This window comes from Gavia stellata, chromosome 3, assembly GCF_030936135.1.
Source record: "Gavia stellata isolate bGavSte3 chromosome 3, bGavSte3.hap2, whole genome shotgun sequence".
NCBI classification, from domain to species: domain Eukaryota; kingdom Metazoa; phylum Chordata; class Aves; order Gaviiformes; family Gaviidae; genus Gavia; species Gavia stellata.
This window is the reverse complement of record NC_082596.1, coordinates 45,569,176-45,588,339: the sequence shown is the minus strand read 5'-3', so window position 1 is coordinate 45,588,339 and position 19,164 is coordinate 45,569,176. Positions and strand designations below refer to the sequence as shown.

At 36.2% G+C, this 19,164-nt stretch overlaps 1 protein-coding gene across 1 annotated transcript in view; it reads left to right on the top strand.

The window, feature by feature from the left end:
• The window catches only part of SNTG1 (syntrophin gamma 1), a 159,484-nt gene that overhangs the window by 51,204 nt on the left and 89,116 nt on the right, over positions 1 to 19,164 (top strand). Inside the window, 1 exon segment of the mRNA XM_059815621.1 lies at positions 3,768 to 3,897. Within this exon segment, the coding sequence (XP_059671604.1) occupies positions 3,768 to 3,897 (130 nt within the window).

Below are 19,164 nucleotides of genomic sequence, written 5' to 3'. Positions count from 1 at the left end.
AAGCTTCATTAATACTTCTGGAAAGAACCTCCCCGGTATCATTTCTCTGTTGTTATTCTAACCCTTCCAGCGTTTCTATGCATCCTACAGTCAACTGATACCACTGGCCCCCAGGGGTGGGTATACGATCTTCCCCAGAAACTAGGGGAAGAGGAGTGTTCTTCAACCTCAGTTTGGGGTTTGCATGGGGTAAATTTTGTTGTTTCTTATCACAGCCTGCTTCCTTCTCATTGGTTCTCAGCAAACATTTGAAAGTTGCACAAAAGCCTCCCACAGCCTCAGTTAATTCTAAGGGCTGTTGTTTCATAGAAGTACATTACCTAGGTCTGCCAGCCTTTTTCATATTCACAGAGCTTAAATTAAAGCAGGTTAGGCAATAGTTGTTTCACCACTAGAAAACTGTGAAGCTAAAAACAGCCTGCGGCTTTTGACTGGTAATAGCAAAATCATATTTACTTGACTGCATGATCCTTGTTATATTGAGGAACAACGGCTGGCCCAGGGAGTCAAGGTGTCAACCAAAGGCTACAATTGCTTATTGGCTGAACTGAAAAGGAACAGGATATAGTCACCACAGAGGCAGGATTTTTTTTTTTAATTAAATTCTGTGAAAACCTTCAGCTCAATGTTTAACAATGATTGAAATAGAAATAATTAAGAGCATGAAGCATAAGGGGCCCAAAATCATAACAGTCAAATCTGAGATCTGTTCTGCTGTATACTTCAGATAAGATATTGAATTGAATAGAACTACTCACATGGAAAATTAGGACATATTCAACTATTCATAGATCTAGGGTTTTAAAATTCACTCTTCTGCATCAATAAAATGCAAGTTTAAAGTGCACATTATAGAACTCATACATTACAGAGAAAGATTTTTAGGCAGTAATGATATTCCTGAGATTTGAATTTACTGAAAATAAATTTAAAAGTATATTCATATAAAACAAAATACCTGAATTAATACTCAAACCTTGAATAACTACTCTGATAATTTTCTCCTTGTGGGTCCTTCTATGCTGTCTAACATGAGAAAGTAAGAGTACCTAAAGGAAACAAAAATGCAGTACAAATATGTGAGAAGAAGTGGGGTTTCAAAAAAGCATAGAACAAACATTTTATGTTGCTAGCAAGACAGTTTATAAGATTCTTTGAAATTAGTGTAAACATTTTAAAATGTGACTCCCTTTCAAAATTTGTTATGACAGAAAGGTAGATAATTTTTAAAAGAGACTGCTATAAAGAGCAAGGAAAGGTTATTGAAAATAATATAAGAAAGCAACATTAAATGGAATTTCATTAATTACATTTTCTGTAGTAAATATTTACAAGGTTGTTTTCGCTATATAAAGCCTAATAACTGTTTGTGTTTCAGAGTTTGAAAAGACTGGCACAGAAATAAGTCATATCATTATCACATACACTATTATGCCTCATGATCGTATTCTAGCTTTTCTAGTGGGATGCTTGAGACGCATGAATTCCAGAGGGTATTAATATAAAATTCCAGAGGGCATTCAGATTAATCTTCAAAAGCTTATTAATTTAAAAGTAAATCTTGAGTTCCAGAAGGCACAGAACCTGAGATGTGTAGTTGAATGAGAATTCATCTGATCTTTTCTTCTGTATTATAAAGCGATTAATCTACTATTTGCTCTATTTAATATAAAACACATATTTAATACCTTATTTTTTCAGGTTTGTGTGGTAATATGGACTTTGGCTGGTAGACTAATTAAAGAAATTACTATTACAATAATCTAAGGCTAAGGATAACGACTACCCAGACCACATTCAGAAGTAATTTATTAGGTACCATGCATCTTATAGTCTGTGCTTACTGATACTTGGGCAAGAACATTCTGGATGAATGGTTTTGTATGTGCACAGATCAGAACAGTAGGAAGAGTCTGATGCCCTGAATGCATCAGTTTCACTGTGTTTGAAGTGTAAGGGAAATTTGTGCATCAGGATTGAATCTTGAACATACTGGGTTTTCTTTGCTTGTGCAGGTTAGCATCACACGTTAACAGATTCCTTGGATTCCTACTTTGATTTACAATAGGCTGAGTAGAAAGAAAGGAAGTCCTGAAACTAATGCTCTTTTTCCTGAAAGAGAGAAACAACAATTTTTTTCTGAGCATCATGCTATTGTCTTTACGTAAGAATTTATTTATACTTTTATTCTGGAAGAATTTACTATTTGTATTTATAGCCATTTAAAATAAAGGATATAGTAAACAAATGCTAGCTACATTACCTGAAGATGCTTTAAATAAATCTTCCTCAAAAACTTGACCTGAATTAATGAGCAAATGAGTCATTGAAAGAAGTAGCTCTCAGTTTGTACCTTTGGATTTTAAGGAAAAATCACTACTTGTGTGAAAAGGCAACTAAACTGGTAAGTTAGCTGATGGAATTAGATAAACCACAGGTCTCTGCATGATCATATTAGGATATATAAGCCTTACCCTCCTTTAAGAACTAGTTCTCATGACAGGACTCTCAAAGCAAAGGCATGGCTCTAATTAATTTTTAATGCTTCTCCTGACTGGAGGAAAAGCCTGTACTTGACACGGATGCAGCAAAGACCATTATGGTAGAGATAAGTATGAGCTCTACATTCTATGCAACTAGAATATAATTTCAAGAGGTAGAAAAAAGACCTTGCAGAATGGATATCTGTCTTGAGATGTCAAAAACTGTCATCAGTGACACTCAGTTTACCTTACACTGAAGATAACACTCACTTTGCCTGAGCCATTCTCAAAGAATCTGAATGATGTACTTAATTTTAAACCATGAATTGATCATTAACGGAGGGGTTTGTAGCAGAATGCCAGCAGTGGAACTTGGTATTCCCTGTCTCTTACTCTGGGATATGGATTAATATTGAGGTTTTTTAGTTCTGAAGCCAGAGACCTGTGAGCCTTCCAAAGGCTGTTAGCCAAGAAGGCTATTTACTGAAGAAATTAGGTTTGCTCCTGCTTTAGCATCTGAAAGTTTTCTTTTGTTCTATAATTGCTCAGCACTCAGCTGTGGAAAGTCAGTCTATAATGCATGACAGATTATTGTGTAGGTGCCCAGACTGGTGCTGGGATAGAGGCAGCCAGGTGGCCACTGCTTTTGTCATTGGATGTTTCTTGGCATTCCAGTGTATTTTGCTAATGATCCTATATTCAGAAATGCAATTGGAAAAATCATTAATGCTACCTGATCGATTTTGTATTCTTCAGCTTTTCTATCAGTAGTTTAGAAGAGGATCAAAATTCTATAACCAAGAGCAGCCAACTAGGGGGATCCAGACAGGAATGTTACTGTATTTAAACAATGTATTAGAAGAATGAAACAAAAGTTGTTGAGAAAAAGGTACTGTATTCCACTGAATTTCTCAAATGATTGCCTACAGTGTCCAGTGCACTTCCCTTCTCTGTGATCTGCAGTATTAAAGTATTAACTCTTTGGTATGCATCAGCTATTTCACTTGTTTATCTTCTGACAGTGTTGGTCAAGATTCTGTAGAGCTAGTCCATGGAATTTTTTTATAGCTTTATGGAAACTTAATATAGTCTGAGCTGATCTTTTAGCATGATCTTTTTAATATGTCAGGTATTTATAAAACAGGAAAATGAGCGATTTGTCAGTGTTCAGTGGCTGATCTTCATTGTAATAGAAAGAAAAGCATTTCTACAAGTATTGTTAAGATGATATGTTAGAACAGATGAAATTTTCTTCTGACCTGATCTGTTATGACATGTCTATAGGCAAAATGCGTTCCAAGTAATTGCTGTGGATGGGGTTTGCAGTGGAATAATTCAGTGTCTCTCTGCTGAAGACTCTATTGACTGGCTACAAGCAATAGCAAGTAACATTTCCAACCTCACAAAGCACAATGTAAGTATGGATCCAAGTAAGCCAGAAGGTTTCCTAATCATATTTAATTATAATTGTTGTAAAGGCCTAATGGGTTCACACAGAGAATTATCTGCATATAAACAATGCTTGAGGCTGTCTGAGAGAAGTCAACTCAAGTTTGTCATCAAATCAGATTTTGTGAGAAGTCATTGAATGGGAAAATATTCTCCCCTACAGTCATATAGTTCACTTCCTCACTATCACTTATTCATTTCTTAGCAATACCAGCTAGCATTAGAAACAAAGACCAGACACACATGAGAAAGCTAGGTGTGATGGGTAAGCACATATAAAAGCAAAAAATTCTGTAATTTCTTGATAGTTTGAGAAAGCTTATCTATATAAAGACTGGTATAATCAGATCTGAATTAGATATTAGGTCTGTTTAGGTATCATTTAACACGAAGAGAACAGCAGGGTGCTTCTGTGATACAGATACAGATGTTTATTATATGCAAAGATTAAATGCATTCATGCTTAATGCACTCTAATTTTACGATCAGATCTTGTGGGATAGATAACTCTTTTTATTGAAGCAAGATAAAATGTTATGCAAAAGTTTTGCCAAACTACTAGTAAGTTCGATTGAATGGTCTTCTGGACCTGCCTAGGATGTATTTTGCATTTGATAGATGACATGTAGTTTTTCCTGTAGAAGTCTATACGATACCTTTCCTGTTTTTCCTCAAAAAATACAGAACACATGGGTAACTCCATTATTTTGAATTGAGTTATAACAAGGAAACCCTTGAAGATTTAATTTCTGTTCTTCCAGATTTCCTTAAATCTGCTTTAGCCTCCCAAACCTGCCTCTGAATTCGTTTTTGTTCATATCCAGGGAACACATTGAAGGAAGCTGTATTTCTTGGAGATTTATATTCAAGATGGAAAACTATGTTCCATCTGGCAGCAATATGTAAAAGTCATTGTTTATAAAAACGTGACAGACATGAATTCATCCACCATCTGCAAGCTTCCACGCAGTACAAGCCAACTTTACGGCTATTTATTCATCCTTACAATGCCGTTGCTGTATAGAACCTTTCTTGTCTCACTAGGCATTCTGTCAAATGAGGGTACTGATTTTTTCTCTTGCCATTTTTAGTTCAGACTATTAATGATTCTTGCTACCTAAAGTAGTGTATTTGTTTACTTATAACAATAGATAGATGCACCTACATTTTATCTGATAGTGCTTTGTGTAGCTCTGATGAGACTATAATTATGGTTGCTTAGTGTAACTTGAATTTTGGTAATGCACTGTTGTTATATGATATATTTTCAGTGTTTTAAAAACCAGTACAGTTTATAATTCTACACTAGTTTCCATAAAATACAGAAACAATGTATCTGAAGTTTTATAAGATGGAAATAGTAAATTATACAACTATTATGCCAATCTTTGTATTTGCTTTATCCCAAAGACTTCCTGTAAAGTAACTGTGAGAGTCAGGGCTTATGACAATTATCCATGAATCTATTTTTAGAATTGTCCTAATTGTTCATAGCCTATATGAATTTATGGAAACCAATGCAACTCTCTTTTCTGTAATATACTTTTCTTTTAAATTGTCAGTTGCCAGAGAAAATTAGTTATTTGAAGCATATGTGATAAGTGAATATAAGAAACATTAGAGAAACAGAGAGGAAAAAAACCAAACTGTTGCTCACAACAAAGATTACATGTGATTAGATGTCCCTGTATTTTCTTTCTTTACAAGATGGTTATTCACATATACACACTGTTGATATTAGCATTTTTCCTCTGAGAGAGACATTTACTCACAATCATTCTCCCTTACTGTGGTGTCTAGTAGCAAAGAAACAGAGTATAGAACTTTTGGACAAATTGACTGATAATTTAGTTTCAATTAACTTCTTATTTCTATCTAGGGGTTATGGAAAATAGTTTGTTTCATTTAAATACCGTGTAGCTCATAGAAATGTTAAGTTACATGCTTTTTCTTACATCTACCTTTTGAAAAAGTAGGAAGCAGATGAAAACAAGAAAGACTATAAAAACTAAATTTCTGAAAGCATTTCCTTTACCAGTGTGTCAAGTTTGAACTCTGTAGATTTGGGTGGGATTTATCTTGCCTAACTTTAGATGTCTTAAAGCAGAATGTCTGAAGAGTGATCCTTATGATTTACTTTCGACATCTGTTTTATGGTGAGATTGATACCCTCAGGATGTGTCTTTCTTTCCTTTGACTGGTAAGGGACCCTAGAGTGGTGAGTTCTGACTTAGATACCTAAGGAGGTATGTATATCCTGTCACTGGTGTCTTTGAGGAGCCAGAGAGTGTTTCTCTAAATAAAACTGCCAAAGAAATGCCCTGATATTTTGACAAAAAGCATACTAGTCTCAACCAGAAAATCTGAATTATTTTACTTTTTCATACACAAGCTGGTTGAAAAAAAAAAATCTGATGGTTCAAACCCCACAAATGTGTGTGGGAAGACCATGGCTTTCTCTCCCTGTGTTCCCATATGTATCTTACAGTTGTGAAATATGAGTCTCTGGCTCCAAAATCTCATGTTTAAGTCTATAGTTAAATTAGATTTTTACAAGGATAACGTCAAAATCTTTTCTGTCATGATCTAGTATGTCCACATCGGACACAAAGGTGGTGTGACACAATTGCAGAATCATCTTTGTAGCCAGTACCTACCAAAGAACAAGAAGATAACAAAAAGGCAGAAGTGGAAATGAAAGCAAAATATCTTGTCATCAACACCTTTGAAAGGCAGTGTTGCTAACTGAATATATGTAATGGAGGCTGAAAGATGGTGTCTGCAGTCACACGCATTTTGCCTGCAGTGGTTAGACTATAAATCATGGTACAGTGAGAGATAAAACTTGTATTATTATGCAACAAGATAGTTACAGTTTTAATGCAGAGATATAGAAAATTATATTCTGAATATTACAGAAGATACTAAAAAAACACCAGTTATGCTGACTGATCTAGATAATTTCATTTCAAATTTTTATCAAAAGACAGAATTCAGGTATGCACTCTTATTCTTTGTATTCAGTAAATTAGAACTAGTGTCCTCCAGTGTTTGTGGAATGTGACACCCATCTACAAGAAGTGCTGGAATGAGGATCTGGGGAACTACAGGCCTGTCAGCCTGACCTCGGTGCCAGGGAAGATTATGGAGAGGTTCATCCTGAGGGCGCTCACAGGGCACGTGCAGGACAACCAAGGGATCAGGCCCAGCCAGCACGGGTTCATGAAAGGCAGGTCCTGCTTGACCAACCTGATCTCCTTCTATGACCAGGTGACCCACCTAGTGGGTGAGGGAAAGGCTGTGGGTGTTGTCTACCTGGACTTTAGTAAAGCCTTTGACACTGATTCCCACAGTATTCTCCTGGAGAAGCTGGCGGGTCATGGCTTAGGCAGGTGCACTCTCCATTGGGTAAAAAACTGGCTGGACGGCTGAGCCCAGAGAGTTGTGGTGAATGGGGTGAAATCCAGTTGGCGGCCGGTCACAAGCGGAGTCCCCCAGGGCTCAGTTTTGGGGCCGGTCTTGTTTAATATCTTTATTGATGATCTGGATGAGGGGATAAAGTACACCCTCAGCAAGTTTGCAGATGACACCAAATTGGGCGAGAGTGTTGATCTGCTCAAGGGTAGGAAGGCTCTGCAGAGGGATCTGGACAGGCTGGATTGATGGGCCCAGGCCAATTGTATGAGGTTCAACAAGGCCAAGTGCCGAGTCCTGCACTTTGGTCACAACAACCCCATGCAATGCTACAGGCTTGGGGACGAGTGGCTGGAAAGCTCCCCCGCAGAAAAGGACCTGGGGGTGTTGATTGACAGCTGGCTGAATATGAGCCAGCAGTGTGCCCAGGTGGCCAAGAAGGCCAACAGCATCCTGGCCTGAATTAGAAATAGTGTGGCCAGCGGGAGTAGGGAGGTGATCGTGCCCCTGTACTCGGTGCTGGTGAGGCTGCACCTCCAATACTGTGTTCAGTTTTGGGCCCCTCACCACAAGAAAGACATTGAGGTGCTGGAGCGTGTCCAGAGAAGGGCGACGAAGCTGGTGAGGGGTCTGGAGCACAAGTCTTATGAGGAGCGGCTGAGGGAACTGGGGTTGTTCAGTCTGGAGAAGATGAGCCTCAGGGGAGACCTTATTGCTCTCTACAATTACCTGAAGGGGGGTTGCAGAGAGGTGGGTGTTGGTCTCTTCTCCCAAGTGACTAGCGACAGGGCAAGAGGGAATGGCCTCAAGTAGCGTCAGGGGAGGTTCAGGCTGGATATTAGGGATAATTTCTTTACTGAGAGAGTGGTGAAGCATTGGAACAAGCTGCCCAGGGAAGTGGTGGAGTCACCCTCCCTGGAGGTGTTCAAGGAATGTGTGGACGAGGCATTGTGGGACATGGTTTAATGGGCATGGTGGTGTTGTTGATGGTTGGATTTGATGATCTTACAGGTCTTTTCCAACCTTAATGATTCTGTGATTCTGTGAACACTGAGAGTGATATCACTAATTTTCATTTCTTTAGCTCCCCAGAAACCATGGGAAGAATACATACGGGATGAAATACATTGCTTAAAAATTGCAAACATGAATTGACTTGTATATTGGTATGCAACCAAAATGCATACTATAGAAATGCATTGTGGAAAGTGAATAATATCGCACTATAATTGATGATGTGAATTCATACAGACAATTTTTTTCTGAAGATGGTTCCTCTCCAACTTGAGTCACTTGAGCTGCATCTGTGTTAAAAATTCATCATTTTTGGCAATAACCTAAAAAAACAGAGGGGTTATATTAAACCCAAAGTTTAGTCTAAGCAATCCTGAAACTGAAATTCATGTGCTGAAACCTGAATACGTTAAATTGAACCTAGACTTGGGAACTCAATTCCTCTGTGAATTGATGAGATAGAAAAGGGTTTTACCTCTTTTTGTTGCCAGTTTGGATGTCAGGCCAAAAATGATTAAAAAGGGAACAAGCGGCTGTTTCTACCTTTTCTTACTCATGGTCCAAGTGGGAATTTTTGGTTCTGCTCTTCCAATTCAGCTGTGAACTATTGGCCTTTCCATGAACTCTTAAACTGTATTAATTCCTGTGGTAATTAATACTGATTTCTATTTTTTACCATCTATTTTGTCAAAGAATTTTATGATGACAGTATCCAATAGGTCATATAAATTTTTAAAAAACTACACTCTGGAAGGGTCTAAGAAAAGACTCCAAAATCTTGTGGTCTATAAAGATCCACATGTTGCAAATACACTCCTAACTGGAGCAATTTTCAAGGGACTTGAAGGCAAAAGTTTTAATGGCTTTAGCAGGGGTGAGATTTTAACCAAAGTCTTCTTCAAACTTGGTTCAATTGAAAATTATTTGAGTGCCATAATATTCTATTCAAGTGCTGCCAAAAGGAAAAAAAAAAGAAAAAAAAAAAAGTCAGAAGCTTTAGGTCTTTGTAACAAAAGAATAACAAAAAAATACATTGTAGTTAGCATTTTCTAGGATATAGCTTAATAGAGTCTTTGGGGATTTATCCTCCCGACTCAGTATTTGTCACTCTTGCCCATTGCTTTCTCTCTGGCAGATTTTTATATAGTAAGTGCAATGATACTTCTTTTCCCTTTCCTCTTCCATCATTTCTTTGGGAGGCACTGCAGCAATTGCACATTTATGCTTCTTACCTTGAAGCTAGCACTTGAGAGAGAAGAAACAACATGAACTTCATCAGACAGGAATGACAGGCAACTGAGGTAAGGTTGCCAAGCAGGAGGTGACAAAAAGTTAGTGTTAAATTTATCTTGAGAATGCCCATAAGATCTTACAAGATTTAGTTTGCAGTAACTTCACTGTATTCCATCATGGTAGATTTTCTGGGTAAAATAACATGTATCTGTGAATTAATGAGGCATACATATGTTGATGGTGGAAGCATGGCAGTAGCTTGAAAGCAGGTCTGCAAACTGAGTATGAGTTTGGCACAATGTATGTGTTTTCCTGAACTTAAGTCTTTATTTTGAACAAAGTTCAAAAGTTCAATTGAAATCATGGCTTTAATCATATGTTTAAAATGTAATACCTAATGAAAGAAACTGCTACTTTGAGGACAAATATATTTGTCCTCACTTTCACTGGAGAAAATAGAACAATAATACCTTATTTTTACAATGCTGAAGTTCGGTTAATTGTTTAGGGATTCTGTAAGTCACTAGGTAGAGGGAGAGGAAAAAAGTACAAAACATGAGAAAAAAAAAAACAACTAGAATAATACGATCTGTTCCACATGTGGGAAGAATAAAATATCACAGGAGTACATTCAGTTTAGTAAGCTATTGAAATAAATTAGTAGTACATGTCTCATTTTTCTGGTGGATGCTACCACCAGTAAGTACATACTGCGGAATATTATATTATATGAATAAATCAGTGTCACTCATATGAAGTGAACAGATTTCACATTTCAATTTTTTAGTTGAAATACCATGGCAGACCATCAGAATGCTCTGATGTTAGTCATTTTTGAGTTTTCAGGGATTTTATGCTTTTAGATGCCCTGTGAATTGTGTATTACAATAATATTTAACTTTTTGTTGGTTACTAAGCTATGCATGTTTGGAGCAAATCCAAAAAAATCAACATTAGTATCAAACCTCACACAGTGGTATATTCTGTACTAGTGCAAAAGAAAAAATTCTATCTATAATTTAGAAGTTGAAAACCTTGTAAAATGAAGACCTAAACAACTGAAGATTATAGGAAGTCTTCAAAATATTACCAATAGAATAATTTTTACATATATGATTTACTTTTCCCGAGACAAAACTACTCAGATAAGTTGGACATTATCAAATAAATATATGTTCAACTATTTTTTAAGCAGTATTAGGCATTCAGGTGTTTACAGAGTTCTGACACTTCAATTTTTTGTTCTGCATCCCATTCTAGACCTTGTAAAGGGAAGCCTATAGAGGTGGTCATTCCAATACTGATATTTAGGTCTCTGTAGGAACATTTAAAACCTAGAACTGCATATGCTTGTAACATACTGCTGCCATTTTTTTTTCCATACATGGTTCTCTTAAGACACATAGTTCTAAGTGAATAAATATAGTCAGTGCAGCATCAAAATTACATAAATAAAATTTCTTCTATTTTTCCTCCCTTTTTTAATGTGGGATGTTACCAGCCTGACATTTAAAACCACATCTGTTTCTATGTCACTTATCAAGTGTTACATATGGCCTTGTCTCATATTTACTTACATTTTGGGCAATTTGCTGCATGTCTTATTTTACTAACTTGTTGCCTGTACCTTGCTGGCTGAAGAATTGTGGGATATTTTATATTCTCTTGGGTGTACTGATTTAGCTGCAAAGAAAAGTTAAGTCTTGCCTAACTGTATTGCTGTTTCTCCAGTGTGTTTCATCTGTACTTTTATAATGTATCTGAATTTAAAGGACAATGTCTAAAAAAAGTGCAAGAAAAGAATATTTCTTCAAGAAATATTTCTTCCAGAATATTTCTTTCAGAATAATCACCTTATCTGGGAAACTTATAGCAAGGAACTTCTGTCTTCTTAGTTGGAGCATTTGTTATGACACATTCTGATTATAGTGACAGCACTCATCATTAAGACATGCAGTCTTGCAGTCTTGATTTGGAATATACATTGTAAACTTCAATTAGTCACGATAGCTTTTCAGATGAAATAAAATTGCCTTTCTGTACCAAACTTCTCCCAAATGTTAAATCTATTAATGCTATTTTTAATAATATCTTTCCAGTTTTGCTGTACATAGTATCACAAGTCTTGCAGCGGTCAGTATTATCTAATAAAAATATTACCATCTGTATTACTGTAAATTACCACTATGCAGCTCTAAAATACAATTTAAGTGACATAATGTCCTTAGAGACAATAAAATCAAAAGCCCTTCTTTTAAAATGTTCTTCAAACAGAAGAACCACAATTTACCTGTTAAATGTAAGCCTTAAAAAAGAAAGCCACATTATCACAGAGAGAATATTTTTGCAGTTTTATATATGCTGCTGTCACACAGGAAAGAATCCCTGCACTTTATCTGATTAATCCAATTTTGTGTGGAGTCAAATTAAGTTGTAGCCTTGCACTAGTATTTAAATAAAAGCAAAGCATCAGAATATTCAATACGTTCTTTATATAGGATTTATGTTAAGCTCTAAGACTTTCTCATCCTTCATTCCATTATTAATGAAGGCTTAATTTGACACACTATAATAAAGACTGCAATCTGTTTAGTTACGAGACAGTTTGGACGGATGTCATATTTGCTCTCAACATCCCACCCTGGTGAAAGGTAGCAAGGAGCCTGTAAGAAAAAAAAATAATCTTTTCATTGATTTAAAGTGGCAAAGAAATGATGACAAGAATAAAAGAAATAGAAGGAGTCTGACTGGGAACGCAGGTAAGCCACTTGGGTTTTTGCAGAGAGGTAACACATGGAAAAAGAAAGTACTTATTATAAGTTGCCCTTTCCTGCCAAAATGCCAAGCTGCCCTTTCAGTAGCAGCTGGAGACTTCCAGCTACTTTAACCTAGTTTTTGTTGTGCAGTAAACTGTTCAATATTCCACAATCGGTTTATTTTAAGTGGGAGTGTGTTGAAAGTGGCTGTTGAATCACAAACTGCTGTTGATAAAACAGCAGCTGAGAACTGAGAGGCTAGGCAATGATAACCTTTCTTTTTGTATCCCTCCTCTTTGCTGTCTTAAAAAAAAACCAAACATGAATATCACTATTTGTATTTTTAAGCAAGGTGAGCTTGTTTTCACATCCCTTTCCTCTTACTTACTTTTAAAATATATTTTAAAAGGTGGTTACATCAAAAGTTTTCCCTTTCTTCCACAACCAGTTTAAAAAAAAAAAAATTAAAATAAATTGAAATGCACTCAAAAAGCCATAATACACTTCAGGGTATACATTATTAGTAGGTTAATGTGTTGAAAGCACTTTCTCCATTTGGTTGTCTTGCTTCATAAAGTGCTGTAGACATCCAGTGCATTCAGGCAGTGCACAGCTAATATTCGCCTGAGGAAGAGAGCGGACTCAGAGGAAGAGGCAGAGGGGTGGGGGAGACAACAGGAATTTCAGTCATTCCAGGACAGTTTTAAGAAGTTGGGGCAAACAAGCCCAGCTGACAGGGAAACAGGCAAAACAACAAATGACCACTAGGCAGAATGTGCTGCGGAGGAAATGAGCCCCAAATACTTTGGACTTGCCATTTCTCTGCTAACAAAAGGTATTATGAAACTCAGTGACAAGATTCTTATCTCCTGAATCTACCTCACGTAGTTAAGAGGCAGGCATCTGGGTGGAAAGTCTGAGGAGTGTGAAATTATAGCTGTGCTGATCGCCTGTGTGGGCATCAACATGACTGCAGGGTTGTTTTGGGTTTTTTTTCCACCAGTTTGATTATTTCAGAAAATGAGGTAATTACAGACAAAGCTTATTTCAAAGACTTTCATTGAGGTCATGAAGTCAAACTTGAAAAATTGAGAATGGAGCACCTTGTTTCATTCTCATTTCCCAGTGCATGGTGCTCTGTGACTTACTGCACTGAAGAATTATTCATTTCCTTTGGGGATTTTTACCTTTTTGAACTGTTTATAATAACCATATGAAAGGTTTCTGCTTTTTTTTTTTTAATTGTTTCAAAATTTTTTGAACAATTTTACTGGTTGAAAAAGATATTTTCTTAATTGTACCAATCAGGAACTGTAGTAGAGTAAAACGAAGGAAAATTTTCTTTACTGCATTTATGGAATCACTTGAGACAACTTTAGTCTGAAATAACCCTAACTTAGAAAGTAACATATCTGTTCAGACACTGGAATGGGCTGCCCACGGAGCTGCTTGAGTCACCATCCCTGGAGGTATTTAAAAGATGTGTGGATGAGGCACTTAGGGACATGGTTTAGTGGTGGACTTGGCAGTGTTAGGTTTACGGTTGGACTTGATATCTTAAAGGTCTTTTCCAACCTAAATGATTCTATGATTTTATAAAGCACAGCTTCTATTGACTTCTTTGCAATTCCCTGATTTTCCACCCTTTCTGATAGTGTTTCAGGTTAGAAATCCTATAAAAGTTGCTGTTCATGAATGAAAATATTTAGTTTAAATAGTTTTCTTGAATTAATTTAGGAACTTGCTGGCAAAGAGTTGATAAAAATAGATTTGTTGGGGAGTGTAGCTGCCTTAAACATGAGGGGCTTTTTGCCTTTCTGGATTTGTCCCGGTTCTTCGATAAAAATAACTTTGAACTTTGCTAATAAGTGAAACAGAGGTCCCAAAGATGCAGTGTTCTTCATAGAACCCTGAATTTCATCAGGGTTATTTCACCCTGGGGAAAGATCATAGAATTAAATCCTATCATTAAGACTAAGGGGAAAAAAGAAGTAAACTGCTTTAATGTTATGTGTGTGTGTCTGTGTACATGTACATATACATACAAATATGTATAGAGAGAATAAGATTTAATATGTGTTAATAGTTAAGAAGGAAAAATATATCTATAAAAAATGTATAAAACAATTTTTTTGTTGCTTCATTTCTTTCTCAAATCAAACCTGCAATCCTTTGCTATACGGAATAATGTCTCAGAAGGTATTAATCACATATATTTGATCGATATTAAAATGACTATACATTTTTATATTGATGCAAGCAATCAATTCTTTATTCCCCAATTTTGCTTTTTTATGAGCCGATTATCATTTATGTCTGGGCAGTCTGTCAAGAGAGCATTTTATGACTGAAGTGTACATGCTGTGTTCCTAAATTCTTTTTTGATATGAGATCTCCCAAGATAGGAAAGGTAGTCACTAATTTTTAGACACAGAGAATGAGGAAATCGTAAAACACTACTGGAAAGGAGGCAACCAGGTAAAGAATGTATGTTCATTTCACCTGTGACTGCTTAATGGTTCAGTATCATAAAATACAACATAAAATGCAACCGAGGAAGAACTTGATGCATATTAATCCTTACACTTACTTTTAGCTATATGAGCAGAAACATCATGTAAGGTCGATGCAGATACACAATTTAGCTCTTCAATGTGATAAATTCCAGGTTTATTCATTAGGCTACTTTTTGAATGTCATAAGACAAACCTTATTTCCATTTCAAATTACTGATAGGTATTCTACTGCTCTTCCAGTGTGATGCATTGAAACCACATAGAAGATTAGTAGTATTTTTGTAGCCCATTGTGTCAATACTGACCATTTAAATAACAGGGTAAAGTGATTTTTTCTTTAGATCTAATTGTTTAGAGGTAGATTTGGAAATATATAACTAATCTATGTAGAGGTGATTTATTTGCGTGTTTCATAGGTTTCCTGTTTGTACAGACAAGGAGTGTTAATAAAAAAGCAGAGTAAAATAGTATACATCCAGATTCCAAAAATGTTTATAAGTCTATTGGTGAATGATTATGCAAACTTATGGCAGTTTTCTCCAGGGAAGAATCTGTTACCTGCCTAGCAGAAAATATTGTTTGCAATGTGTTTGTTTCCTAAGGTAATTTTGTAAGATAATAAAAAGGATGAAAATCTTCCTATGGTCTGTCAACATGCTGCAGCTCCTCACATAATTCAGACGATTTATCATTGTCAAAGGAGTTTTAGCAGTTCTTCTCTAGTATCTGATCGCCAAGGAACTAGACTTCTCTTTTTGTAACTACTTTTTATGTAAAAACATAGAAATTCGATCTAATTTAGCTAAATTAAGTAATCCACAGGAATGTTAGGTGTTTGTCCCTGAGAAGGCAAGATCCTCTCCACCCAAACTCCCTACATAGTCAATGGATAGAAGAAAATGTCTTTAAGACTTGAAGAAAGTGAATCAGTCCTCGTAACTTAGGCACTTACTTCTATCCCATTAACTATATAAAAAATGCAGACATCTCCAGAGGGTAATTCAATCTCCTTGAATTAAGTACCTACCTCTCCCACTTTTAATAGGAATTGGCAAGAGGGTACTTTAGCATAATAGCCTACAGGTTGGAAGAGTCACCCTGATATGAGAGACAGGAGCTCTCCGTGCTACTCAGCCTCTAGGCCTGGTGGCATCTGTCTCACTCCTGGCCAAGGAGTCTGGGACAGAGCAGGGCTGAGGCTCTGCTCCCCTTCCCAGAGACTGTTCTCTTTGTTAACCATTGAGTCACACATAAAATTCACACCAATGCCATTTAGCAGGAGGCAGGGCTCTCATCCAGGCTATCCAGCAGGATTCATCCAGTAGGAGTATTGCTTAAGTGCAGCAGATATGTGCTTATCTCCTTCAGCCTGAGTACTGTATGTCCCATATCATGGGTGGGTACTCTGGTATTACCTACTGTGACCAAATTGGACACAGACACTTCACTCCCTATACTGCAGTGCAGCTTTTATTTTTGCAGATTTTTTAACCCAACTCAGTTCACTAATCTCGTTAACAGTGCAGTCCCCCAAACAGTTGTTCTAGTACAACTAAAAGGCTGGGAACGTAGGGTGGATATGCAGGCAGGAAGAGAGAAGTCAGCACAAACTCCTACAGCCAAGTTTGCCATGGAAGAAAGATCAGCAAAAACAGGCCTCATCTAAGATGTCTTCAACTGAGCAACTGGGGATTTTCTGTATTTGTGAATGTTTTAGTCAGAGAAACCTTCTTTACCCTTTTCCCTTTTGTCTTCTTGTATCTTCCTTTGCAATCCACAAAAGTTTTAAAAACTAACAAGAATGTCTCTCAGATTTTGAGATCAAATTAAAATCCATGCTTCTTGAGATGCCCTCACATCACAGGAGGTGTTCCCCACCATTTTGAAGTGCTGAGGCTTCTTAATTTGTGGCATAATTATTACTGCAAAACTAGCCCACATTGCTTTGGGGAAGCCAGGTTGATGCAAAATGTCTTTTTTTTTTCTTTATGAGCAATGGACTTGGTCATTGCTGAATAAAGAATGTAAATGAAGGTATTAGTTGTTTTCCTTTTCTTTTTTGCCTTTCCATTCATTGTGGCTGCTGCTTTCCCTTCTCAGGGATGTACCTGGGGAAAATAATAGACTTATTATTGTACAGGGAGAATACAAGCTTTACTGGACATTTCTAGATATATATATTTGCTTACTATTTCTTCATTGGAATACCAACCTATAGCTGTTGTGTAGAGTTAGAACTCCTATTAGTGCCCATTGTATTGCTTTACTGCTCTATTCAGAAAGAAGAAAATATTCCTTTTCTCATATGTGGTACTTATTATGGAAAATTTTGGATTTTATTGGAAAATGTCCACTGAATTGTGAATATCATTTCAATTAAGACCATTCATGAAGAAAGGGACTGCCAAAGAAACAAAAGGAACTGATGTTCTGACACCTCTTTTACTGTTTCAGATTCCCTTTTTGCTGTAGTAATGTTATTAGTCACTTCCATGAAGTATTCTGAGTTGTCTCAATTTTTCTCCTCATGAGGTTTCCTGAAATACTCCAGATGTCTGCAAAGAAACTCTTGAAGTTTGTTGTTGTAAGAGGAGTCATAGAAATGCAAATGCAAATAAGAAGCAAATCTTGAAGGACATTAGCTTTATAATTATTAAATATTACATGAGTGAACAATGACTACATAGAAGTTTAGGCTTTCAGCAGTGAGTCGTGTCATTCAACTCTACATATTTTTATATGATGCATGTGTTAGAGGGAGTGAATATATTATATTTACCACTTGTTTTGTTCTTTGCCAGGCAGAAAAACACAGGCTACTCATAAACTTATATTTTAATAGTGTATGCATTCTATTTAAATGTTTGCCTCATTTTGTAACAGTAGCAATATTAACTTTAAAGGTTTGGGGTTTTTTTCATAAATAGGGTTATTCACAAGAAGAAATATGTCCTTAGGCTGAAACAACCCCTATGGAGTTGTGGAACTGAACATTCTTTTTCAGTTGCTCTTTAAATAATTGATAAATTATAGTCTGTATGCGTGTTTAACATCAGAATTATTTCCTTTTGCACCAGATTAACATAAATGGATCTTGATATTGCTGTATAAACATAATCTATACATTTTAAAATACTATAGCAAAAAAAAAATTAAAAGGGTCTTGACAAGCTGTTTTAAACAGATTATTTTTAAAGTTATTTGCCTAACGAGATAGTCAGTATACCTCTCCTGACTATTTAGCAAAGTATGCCTGCACCTTAATTAAGCTAGCTACTCTCACTGCAGCAGTATAGAGATTAGCACATTCATTTACCAAACAGTAACCATAAATAGCATTTTCATCTCCAAATGTAATGAGCAGAAGTCAGGAAAATATAGTATGCAATTTGAATAAAAAAAGAATAGTCGCTAGGTTTGGATAGCAACTAGAACTCTCTGAGGCTTGCAGATGGTTCTACTAGTAAATTAAGTTGCCATTTACATAACTGGATAGCTTGCAGGCCAAACCTAGCTTAAAGTAATTATAGCTGTCTGACCTCTATTTAGTCTTCTGATACAAAACCCACTTTCCATTACCTTTGTAAGTTCATAGAACAAATCACAGCTTATGCATTTTATGCTTACATATTTTTAAACCCTAAAGACAGACTCACAGAACCTTCCCGCTTGCTCCTGGTTGTAATACCATTAATTCTTTACGATGGAATGACATAGAAGGCAGTTTGCATCTTGACCAAGTCATCAGCAAATAATAAAAATATCCACTGGCCATGTTGTTTTTATCTGCTCAGAACTACAACTCTGAGGCATGGTGTTTTTTTGTTTTGGATTTGAATAGACAAGAAACCTTTAGCTCCAGAAACACTAACCTTTCAGCTTAAAAAAAATATTACATTTTTGCATGTTGGCATCTTCTATCCCAAGCATTAGAAGACAAGAAAAGTTAATACTAATAATGGGATTATTTTCAACACCACCACTCTCTTTATCAGTCTATCAGCTTCTTAGCAGTTCTTTATATTCTTTGTCTCTGTTGCTCGGTTTACTACTGTTATTTCAGTAGTATTTCCTGCAGAGCACGGGGAAGTCTACCAATACAGTGTTACCAGTACTAAAGAACTATTTTTACATTTTCATATATGAATACTTGTATAATCAAGAATCAATAGATAGCCATATTTTCTGTAAGATGCATAGTCTACTAGTGCACTGGAAAGAAAGTGCAAGAATCACAGAATCACTAAGGTTGGAAAAGACCTGTAAGATCATCAAGTCCAACCAAAAAAAAAAAAAAAC